This window comes from Chiloscyllium plagiosum, unplaced genomic scaffold (genome assembly GCF_037043375.1).
Source record: "Chiloscyllium plagiosum isolate Xiang-an unplaced genomic scaffold, Cpla_swu_hap1 HiC_scaffold_37, whole genome shotgun sequence".
In the NCBI taxonomy this organism is placed as follows: Eukaryota; Metazoa; Chordata; class Chondrichthyes; order Orectolobiformes; family Hemiscylliidae; genus Chiloscyllium; species Chiloscyllium plagiosum.
The window spans coordinates 8,256,010-8,267,334 of record NW_028270175.1 but is presented as its reverse complement, the minus strand read 5'-3'; the positions used below and the strand labels follow the sequence as shown (position 1 = coordinate 8,267,334).

Here is an 11,325-nt window from a genome sequence, read left to right as displayed (position 1 = left end):
GTTTAGAGGTGTTTTTAATATAAATGCCTAATATTTGATTTAGTAAAAAGAAACACTACATTCAAGCGGAAGATAATCGCACCCATCTTCTCCATATTCCAAAGCAATTTGAAGTACACCCATACTTCAAACGATCATCTGGAAGTGGCCATCACAACAGAAACTAGCTTTAGAGAATGGCCAAAATAGGCAAAAAAAGGATAGAATTGCTTTATGATTTCACTATTAATAATTGTTACATCAGCATTCTCCTCTTCTTTCAAATAATTTCATCCCACTGCCAACCAATCAAAACTTCCCCATTATAATGATACAAGCAGGCAACACGGGTCAGAATTGAATGCTCTTCCCAGGTCAGTGTGCTGGGATTGGATCCTTCTCTATAAGATTAGATTGGTAACTGAGAAAAATGGTTCAAAACAGTTTCTTAAGTTCTGTCATCCTGTGAAGAATACACATCCTTTATGCATTGTTTGATCTAACAGCATGAATTTTGAACTTGCTTCTGGCATGCATCACCTGATTGTAACTCAGTTTCACAATAACTCAGATGTGGAGGTGCCAGATGTGGACTTGGGATGGACAAAATCAGAAGTCACATGACACCAGGTTTTCGTCCAACAGATTTATTTGAAATCTCAAGTTTTGGGTGAACCTGACAAAGAGCAGGGCTCTGAAAGCTTGTGATTTCAAATAAACCTGTTGGACGATAAACCTGGGTGTCATGCAACTAATGACCAAGAAAACTCACGACATTAACATTTTGGTGATAATTTCAGTGAAGAGATTCCTAACATGAAGAAGGACATTTTTGTTCCTGAATTGGCTTTGGCAATAGTGCAGCACGGGGAATTTCAACAATTGGATGCTACTAGTTGGAGCAGCATCTTGCAACAGGCAGAGAAGACGTTATGAACTGGTTAACAATTTCCCTGACAACTATATCTTTCTAGCTGCTTATATCATTGAATTTTAAGTGTTGAATAGGAGTCCAGTCTGGTTCCAATGGGAGACCCAATAAACAGAATTAGTGACATTGGGTGCAGTTGTGCAATGACCTGTACCTCAGTAACATTAAAAAAAGGTCCAAAAGATGAGTAAGTGGAAGCAAAACATGGAAGTTTATAATGGCAAATGTGACTTCTGAATGGTTCCAGTTGAATAAGAGATTTCAATCAGGCTTCACACGGCCTTCATATCAATAACCAGGTCTACACTCACACATTAAATTTTCAATGACTTCAGGAAGCAGAGATCGAAGTGTTAGAAAGAAGTCAGAAGTAGCATTATTAATTCATAATCTGGTATCCAACAATGTCCAGATGTTGCAGCAGAGTTTTACTCCACAGAATGTAATATCACTGTTAAAGTCAAAAAGTCAATTGAAGTAACTTTTATAAAATATTGAGCAGGCACCATGGTTTTCAAACAAGCACATGATTCAGAAATCTGCCCATCTTTGGTTCTGCAGTGATTGTGTGACATTTGTACACGCAGTTCTCCAGTGAGGTACTGTCAGGTCAACCTGTACCAAACCCAACCTGACAAACCAGTTTAATGCAGTCACGATTTAGAGACGCCGTGTTGGACTGGGTGTACAAAGTTAAAATCACATAACACAGGTTATAGTCCAACAGGTTTAACTGGAAGCACTAGCTTTCGAAGCGCTGCTCTTTCACCCGATGGTTGTTGATGAAGGAGGCAACCCTCCGAAAGCTAGTGCTTCCAGTTAAACCTGTGGACTATAACCCAGTTTAATGTAGGCCAATTAACGTATCGCCAACCTTAAGCACCACAATGAATATAATTCTACCTGGTGACAAAAACAAAATTGGCATTTGCAACGGCCAGTTTTGTGATATTGCTTAAAACGGATCAAAGCCGGCTTCAGTTTTGCACCCCCCCCCCGTCTGTGCCTTTAGAATCATTTACTCTTCAGTTACGTATGAAGGAAACATTTCTGCATTCCGCCGACACACAACTTCCCCATAATTTCTCGCCAGTGCTTTGTCGGGTATGGAGTTGGTCCTATCCCAAAACAGCTGCACAGACAGGAAACCAGCCGTGCTCGCACTACTTGTGTGCACAGGACGAATATAATGCAATTAGCTGCTCCTTGAAACGTGTTTCCTATTCCCTGCAGGACATTTATTGAAGGGGGGAGGGTGGCAGGAGGGTTGGGGAGAGAGGATGGGGGAAAAAAGAAACAAACAAACAATCAGCTTACTGGACAGAAACAAAAGGCTAATAAATCATCTTAGAGCATTACATAAGATCTAGGAGCAGGAGCAGGCCGTCTGGCCCCAGCGAGCCTGCTCCACCACTCAATAAGATCATGGCTGAGCTTTTCATGGACTCAGCTCCACTTCCAACCTCTCACCATTTCCCTTAATTCCTTTATAGGTCAAAAAAATCTATCTTAGTTTTAAAACCTTTTAAGAAAGTAGTGTCAACTTCTTCACTGGGCAGGGAATTCCATAGATTTACAATCCTCTGGGTGAAGAAGTTCCTTCTCAATTCAGTCTGAACTCTGCCCCCCATAATTTTGAGACTATGCCCTCTTGACTTAGTTTTACCCACGGGTGGGAAACATCGTCCCTGCTTCTACCTGTTTTATTCCCTTCATAATTTTATATTCGAAATTCCAACAAATATAATCCCAGTCTGCTCAGTCTCTCCTCATATGCCAACCCCTCAACTCTGGAATCAACCGAGTGAACCTCCTCTGCACCCCCTCCAGAGCCAGTATATCCTTTCTCAAGTAAGGAGATCAAATCTGCACATAGTATTCCAGGTATGGCCTCACTAGCACCATGTACAGCTGGCAACATAACCTCCCTGCTTTTAAACTCAACCCCTTTAGCAATGAAGGACAAAATTCCATTTGGCTTCCTAATTACTTGTTGCACCTGCAGACCAACCCTCTGGGATTCATGCACAAGGACATCCAGGTCCCTCTGCATAGCAGCATGCTGCAACTTTTTACCATTCAAGTAATAGTCCATTTTACTGTTACTCCTACCAAAATGGATGACTTCACATTTATTACATTTTATTCCGTCTGCCAGACCTTTACCCACTCAAGTATCTGTGTTCCTCTGCAAAGTTTCACAGCCCTCTACATACTTTGCTCTGCCACTCATCTTCTTGTCATGTGCAAACTTTGACACACTGCACGTGGTCCCCAAATCCAATTATCTGTATAAAATGTGAATAATTGTCGTCCCAACACTGATCCCTGAGGCACACCACTAGTGTCTGATCACCAACCAGAATAGCATTCAATTATCCCTAGTCTTTGCTTCCTGTTAGTCAACCAATCCTCCAGCCACGCTAATACTTCACCCCATAATGCCATGCATCTTTATCTTATGCAGCAGCCTCTTGTGCGGCACCTTGCTGAAAGCCTTTGAAAATCTAGGTACAACACATTACCTTGATCATAATGTCTTCATGGAATTCCAACAGAGAGACAGCTGAACTTGCACATCATAATAAAGACTGTGTGTGAGACACTCATACAGACACACACAAATTGCAAGGGGCTCGTATGATGCACTGGTAGTATCCCAACCTCTAAGCATAAGGACAGGATTCAAGTCCCATTTGGGCACTGGAAGGAGGAGAAGTGACGGTCTCAGCCCAGTGCGGCAGTGTTCCAGTCAGACAGTCTTGTCCTGGCATGGCAGTCTCATCTCCATATGGAGATCTTCACCTTCCTCTGGCCTAGCAGGCCAGTCTCATCCAGGATTGGGCCTCTCAGTCCAATAAGATGGAGTTTTCCAGCCTGGTATTCCAGAGACCCAGCGTGCAGTCCTGTCCTGGAATAATGGTCTCATCCCAGCTACATCTTCAGGGTATTCCAGTGTTCCTTAATCAGCTTTCTTTGAGTCCCGGAGCAATTATCCGAACTGTGAAGAACTTTGTCTTACTTTTACTTTTATTTATATTATGTATGACTTCTGTCCACAGTGAGACAACTTATAGAACTTCGCACTGTATTTTTCACATAAAAGTACATATGACAATAAATTTCTATTCTATTCCAGACATATAACATCTCTGAACAGATTGATTAGAAAATACATCAAGTTTCAGTTGCAACAACAGGTGTGTTGTAAATATCACTAGATGCCTGTAGTTATGGGCAAATTACTCCTTTTCCCTTGTTTCCACCTCCACCGCACGCATGTGCAGTTCTGTCCAAGTTATGAATTTGACTGTTCAGGAGGCTGGCTGATCTACCTCCAGCCAGTAAAGTCAAGAGACATAGAGATGTACAGTACAGAAATATACTCTTAGGTCCAATTCATCCATGCCGACCAGATATCCTAATCTAATTTAGTCCCATTTGCCAGCACCCGGCCCATATCCCTCTAAATCCTTCATATTCATATACCCATCCAGATGCTTTTTAAATGCTGTAATTGTACCAGCCTCCACCACTTCCTCTGGCAGCTCATTCCATTTATGTATCACCCTCTGTGTGAAAACGTTGCCCCTTAGGTCTCTTTTATATCTTTCCCCTCTCACCTTAAACCTATGCCCTCTTGTTCTGGACTCCCCAACCCAAAGGAAAAGACTTTATCTATTTATCCTATCCACACCCCTCATGATTTTGTAAACCTCTGTAAGGTCACCCCTCAGCCTCTGACGGTCCAGGGAAAACAGCCCCAGCCTGTTCAGCCTCTCCCTATAACTCAAATCCTCCAATCCTGGCAACATCCTTGTAAATCTTTTCTGAACTTTTTCACGTTTCATAACATCTTTCCAATAGGAAGGAGACCAGAATTGCACACAAATTTCCAACTGCGGTCTATGGAACTATACACTTCAACAAGCAGCAGAGACTTGAAAAGATACCAAAGAATGTGAACAAAGAAATGAGCAAAAAATTTAAAAAGATAATTTACACTACACTTGTAGTCTCCCAACAACAACTGACATTGATATGATGCCCTTGATCTAACAAAAACACTGCAAAGTGTTTTGGAAGGAGCACTTCTGGAGACAAAATTTGACAGAACACCACAAGGTGATATTGTTGATTAAACAGTGCTTAGTATTAGACAGTCATTACCTGACAGGGTTAACTGGTGTTGTACGATAAGTGCTAACCCTCAAGGTATAAAAGGAGCAATTATGGGAGGAACTAACCTGTGTTCATTTTTTCCTCAGGATCTCTCAAAGTTCACATAGCTAACAGTAATCAGTACTCAATCTCAATTGAGCCAATGTCTCATTAGACTCTGTATTTTAGAGATAAGGAGACTAGCTATCAAGTGCTATGTAACAAACCTATGATTTTTAATCAGGACCAAGCTTACCTCTTGCTGAAGACTGGAGGGTATCCTTGCCCACTTGATATCAATAACTTAGACTAATAAGGTGGCACTGGACGTACCCAAGGCATCGTATCCAAACTGTCAAAAAATGCTTGCTGTGTCATAAGTGTTACATATTTCTTCCAACACCCAATCATAAAATGAGATGTTGGGGAGATGATGGTCTGGTGACATTGTCACTAGAGTGTTAACCCAGAGACTGGGGTAATGTTCTGGGGATTCTGTGTTTGAGTCCTGCCACAACAGATGGAGTTTGAATTCAACACAAATTTGCAATTAAGTGTTTAATTTTTTAAGATTCGATTCCCTACAGTGTGGAAACAGGCCCTTTGGCCCAACAAGTCCACACCGATCCTCTGAAGAGTAACCCACCCAGACCCATTCCCGTACCCTATATTTACCCTTGACTAATGCACCTGACACTATGGGCAATTTAACATGGCCAATTCACCTGACCTGCACATCTTTGGATTATGGGAGGAAACCAGAGCACCCAGAGGAAACCCACACAGACACGGGGAAAACATGCAAACTCCACAGAGAGAGGGAGTTGCCCGAGGCGGGAATCGAAACTGGGTCCCTGGCGCTGTGAGGCAGCAGTATTAACCACTGAGCCACCATGCCATGAATCATCATAATGATGATCATGAAACCATCGTGATTGGTGGGCCTTTAGGGGTGGCCAGTAAAAGTTGACTTAGCTAGCAATACCCAAGAATGAATAAAAAATGTTTAAGAGCTTCTTTTTGTCAATCTACCCAAGTAGTTTTCCTCCACACAGCTGGTCCTGCTCGTCCCAACCTAAAGAGGAAGATGGTAGCAGCAAAATCTACAATATGGTATGAGTCCAGCTAACTCCTACAATATGATGAACAATAGCAAGAATTCATCATATAAAAGGTAACTTGGCCAATTCTACCATTTTCGCCTCCCTTTCCACTTGCAGGAGGGAACCCTAGCAGCAGGAGGGAACCCTAGCAGCAGGAGGGAGCAAGTTCACAACCTGCCTGGTCTGCTTCTCTCAGCCATATCAAGAATTGCAAATACTGATGCAACCTGAGAGTACTTCCCTGCACTGGGAATAAGAAACTGCTTAGTACAACAAATTTAAAATTCTGGGCTGTGACCGAAAGGTTGGAATCCATGGAGCATCCAAGAGCTGAAGGCTTTCAAAAGGATGGGAAGGGGGGAGTTTGAGGCACAGCTGCCAAAAGGTACTGAAGACGCGGTGGTGGAATAGAATCGGAACCCAGCAGGACCTTCATTACGTTCTAGGCATATTTCAGTGCCCACTGCAAAACACTTTGCAGTGATTATACAGTGTGTAATTTAATATCTACTGTGTTTTAGGCACAGGTGAGAGTTACTGATTCAACCAGAAAAGCACCAACCATTGTAATTGGAGTGCCACCAACAGCACAATGGGCCAAATGGTCTCTTGTTTTTCTCCTGTTTCTACATATCTGGCCTTTTAAGGACACACCTTGCATTTCGACTCTCCAAAACACATGCCGTAAGTCGTGTTATAGGGGAGGTAGCAGCCTAGCAAAATTATCGCTAGTAATTCAGAGGTCCCAGTACCGATCTGGGTTTGAATCCTGCCACCACAGATGGTGGAATTTGAAGTCAATAAAAAAATCTGGAATTAAGCGTTTAGTGATGACCATGAAACTGGTGTGGATAATCGGGAAAAATTCATCTGGTTCACTAATGTCCTTTAGGGAAGGAAACTGCTGTCTGGCCTCCATGTGACTCCAGACCCACAGCAATGTGGTTGACTTGTAGCTGCCTACTGGGCAAATAGGGATGGGCAACAGATGCTGACCTAGCCAGTGACACCCTTGTCCCATGAATGAATTATTTTTTTAAAAAAGCCTAAACCTAGAGAACCCGTGGTTTGCCTGGTTAGGATTCTGCAAAAGGCGAAGTATGTTGTGCAAACACAATTTGCATCTGCCTTTAAAGGAACGTTCTGGCAGCCAGTCAGTACAATGAAGACCCCACTCCAGGGCCCCTGTGCCGAGATGCTGGTATTTTGTTGCCAGCAAAGCACCAGGCCAGGGGCTCGCTGGAGTCAAGAGTGTGGTGTGCTGGAAAAGCACAGCAGGTCAGGCAGCATCCGAGGAGCAGGAGAGTCAACGTTTCAGGCAAAAGCCCTTCATGAGGGTGTCGCTGGAGTCAGGTGGTCAAGGTCCCAACAACAGTGCCACAGGAATGACAGACCACAACCATTGTCAGACACACAGACAGGGGTTTCCATTCAACCTGATGGCTTCGCTGGGGTCCGGCCTGTTTCCAGACTGTCTAAGGTACCTCGGACTACTGACTCACCAGTCTGCCTCTGCATTGGCCCCTGGTCCCTTGGCAGGGCTTTGATTGAACCCAGAGCATTGGGTGGGCTCCCAACACTCTCAACAGGACACACCCTCCCAGAAGCTTGCTCTTATTTTCACTGGTGACCAGAATGCACTCTGAATCCTCATCAGTTGATGGTAGTTATCTTTTCCCTAGGATTGGGGATTTCAAGACCAGGGGACACATGTTTAAGGTGAAAGGAGAGAGATTTAAAAAGGCCTATGGAGGCAAACATTTTTACACAGTGGGTGGTCAGTGATTGGAATGAACTTCCTGAGGAAGTGGTGGATGTGGGCACAGTTACAACATTTAAAGGAGATTTGGATGGATACATGAATAGAAAAGGTTTGAAAGGATATGGGCCAGGAGCAGGCAGGTGGGACTAGTTTAGTTTGGGATTATGTTCAGCATGGACTGGTTGGACCGAATAGTCTGTTTCTGTGCTGTATGACTCTAAGACGCTATACAGCCCCATGTGAGCAAGCTCAGGAGTACAATCAGCTATGGGTAAAGTCTACTTAGCTTCCTTCATTCCATTTTTCCACAGGGACTATTCTTTGTCATCTTGCAGACATAAAAAATGGATTATAAATTGAGTAAAGGCCTTTTAGCTGATTGGCTTCAAAGCATCACAATATCAATCTGAATTCTGGGTTTGAATTCCACCTGGACTTTAACTGAAAAAGGTTCAGCAACTTAGAGAATGTGAAGTGTCAGAATCGTCTGAGTTTCAATTCTATTCTTGTGTCATAGCTCTTGGCTAAACATAACCAATCTAGGACAACTGGAAAAAAAAAAATGGGATTTGATCACTTACCCTCTGGCCAGTCTCTGCAGTGAGTGAACAAGATGTTAGAAGGCCAAATTTACACATAAAAAATTTTAAAGTAAGAACAATTAACACTCAAATCCCATTTAGTTTGCCATGCTTCACTGGGATGGAATTTCCACCAAAGAAAAGAAATCTGCCTTGTCAGCTGTAAGTAAATGGTAGCTCCCACAGTCAATGGCACAACCCAGTCCCAAACAACATTAAAAAGAGCTTCCTTGAAAGTAGAGTCACAGGGAGATAGGATAGAGAAGGTGGCGTTTGGTATGCTTTCCTTTATTGGTCAGTGTGTTGAGTATAGGAGTTGGGAGGTCATGTTGCGGCTGTATAGGACATTGGTTTGGCTACTTTTGGAATATTGCGTGCAATTCTGGTCTCCCTGCTATTGGAAAGATGTTGTGAAACTTGAATGGGTTCAGAAAAGGTTTACAAGGATGTTGTCAGGGTTGGAGGATTTAAGCTTTAGGGAGAGGCTGAATAGGCTGGGGCTGTTTTCCCTGGAGCATCGGAGGCTGAGGGGAGACCTTATAGAGGTTTATAAAATCATGAGGGGCATGGATAGGGTAAATAGACAAGGTCTTTTCCCTGGGTTGGGGGAGTCCAGAACTAGAGGGCACAGGTTTAGGGTGAGAAGGAAAAGATTTAAAAGGAACCTGAGGGGCAACTTTTCACACAGAGTGTGGTAAGTGTATGGAGAAAGTGAGGACTGCAGATGCTGGAGATGTGTTGCTGGAAAAGCGCAGCAGGTCAGGCAGCATCCAAGGCGCCTTCTTCAGGAAGGCTCATGCCCGAAACGTCGATTCTCCTGCTCCTTGGATGCTGCCTGACCCGCTGCACTATTCCAGCAACACATTTTCACGTCTGGTAAGTGTATGGAATGAGCTGCCAGAGAACATGGTAGAGGCTGGTACAATTGCAACATTTAAAAGGCTCCCGGATGGGTATATGAATAGGAAGGGTTTAGAAGGATATAGGCCAAGTGCTGGCAAATGGGGCTAGATTAGGTTAGGATATCTGGTCAGCATGGACAAGTTGGACCGAAGGGTCTGTATCCGTGCCGTACATCTCTATGACTGTGACGTGATTGGCTACAAACAGGTCAAACACCTTAACAAATGTTGACTCATTAAAGAAAGTACAGAAGCAACTGACAACAAAAAACACATCCTGGGAGGTTTCAAATGTCATATCAAGTTACGTGCTTATGAATCTTCCACAATCAGGAATCAGAACAATACTGCATAGATGGAGGCCATTCAGCCCATCAAGTCTGTGTTGATTCTTTGAAAATATTCCATTTTTGATGGTCTGATTGAGGGGAGAACCTCTGTTTAAAAAAAGGTTATTTTTCAAATGAAACATTTCCCTGAAGGTTTTTCAGAGCTAGCATAAGGGTGTTGGAATTTGAAACTGCATCTGAATAGATGCCCCTGACAACGCAGCACTCCCATAGCATTGCACTTAAGTATCAGGCTGAAGAGCCAGCTGTTTAAGACAGGAGGTAGGAAACTCCTTGTTATGCAAATGGAGGCAGAATCCACAAATCTCCCTGGCCCACAAAAAATACCGGATGCAAGCTCAATTCATGTCACAGCAAGATCAAAAACTGTTTTTGTTTGAAACTATCCGGGGTGATTTCAGTATGACAGAATAGGAAAGTCAACATTTTGACTGGTCCCGATGATGGGTCCCAACCCAAAACATCGACTCTCCTGCTCCCCCGATGCTGTCTGACCTGCTGTGCCTTTCCAGCTGCACATTTGATCAACTCTGACTTCCAGCATCTGCAGGCCTTACCATTTCTAGATATGATGGAAGATGGATGGAGAATGGGATCAAGTCAGCCCCGATCTTAGAATCTCTACGGTGCGGAAAACACCCACTGAGACTGCATCAACCCTCCGAAGAGCATCCAAACCCAGTCTACCCCTCCTAACCCCACCTAGCCTGCACATCCCTGAACACTATGGGGCAATTTCCCATGGCAAATCCACCCTAACCTGCACATCTTTGGACTGTGGGGAAAAAACCGGAGCACCCAGAGGAAACCCACTCAGACACGGGGAAAAGGTGAGAACCCCACACAGACAGTCGCCCGAGGGTGGAATCAAACCAGGTTCCAGGTGCTGTGAGGCAGCAGTGCTAACCACTGAGCCACCGTGCCACCCATCAGATTAACAGCAGAACATGAACAAGCAACATGGGTCTCCTCCTTGGTGCATACCCGAGAGTGAAACTGCGCTGTGTACTGGTGTAATCTCCATACTGGGAGAAGAGGGGCTTGAACTAGATACAAATACACATCCATCATTAATTATGTTTTGTGAGTTTCTATTACCTGTTTGTATTTCTAAGCCATTTCCCAACTGATCATATATTCACTCTGCCCAAGAGCTGGAGCTTGAACAAATGACTTCCAGAATCAGAAATTTCTCAGGTTGATAGACTGCCATAATTATGAATTGCTACAACTGACCAACCGTATGCTTCTAAAATGACTGCACTTACATGTAATATTACCAGTATTCCATTCTGCACAGCAGGCGAATTGCAAAGTGTCAGAATGAACCTCACAGTGCTCCAGATTCGCAGAAAGATAAATATGATAGGTATGATGGTGAGTTTGCGATCTGCAATTGAAGATCTCGTGTGATGGCTGGAACTGCTGGTGAGGATCGGACGATACTCTGATAAGGCTTCGTGCTGGGAAGAGAAAACAAAAAAGCATATTTAGTCTCACTGAAGGCAAACGCAGCAGGTACTGTGACATTGTCATCAACTCCCTACAGTATGGAA

The 11,325-nt window shown here is 43.6% G+C and overlaps 1 protein-coding gene across 1 annotated transcript in view; it reads right to left on the bottom strand.

Annotated features, from left to right (window-relative positions):
* Positions 1–1,737: 1,737 nt before the first annotated feature.
* Positions 1,738–11,325, bottom strand: part of gpr157 (G protein-coupled receptor 157) — a 28,330-nt gene continuing 18,742 nt past the window's right edge. Inside the window, 3 exon segments of the mRNA XM_043676171.2 lie at positions 1,738–2,017; positions 2,020–2,137; positions 11,038–11,232. Of these exon segments, the coding sequence (XP_043532106.2) occupies positions 1,929–2,017; positions 2,020–2,137; positions 11,038–11,232 (402 nt within the window). The 3' untranslated portion in view covers positions 1,738–1,928.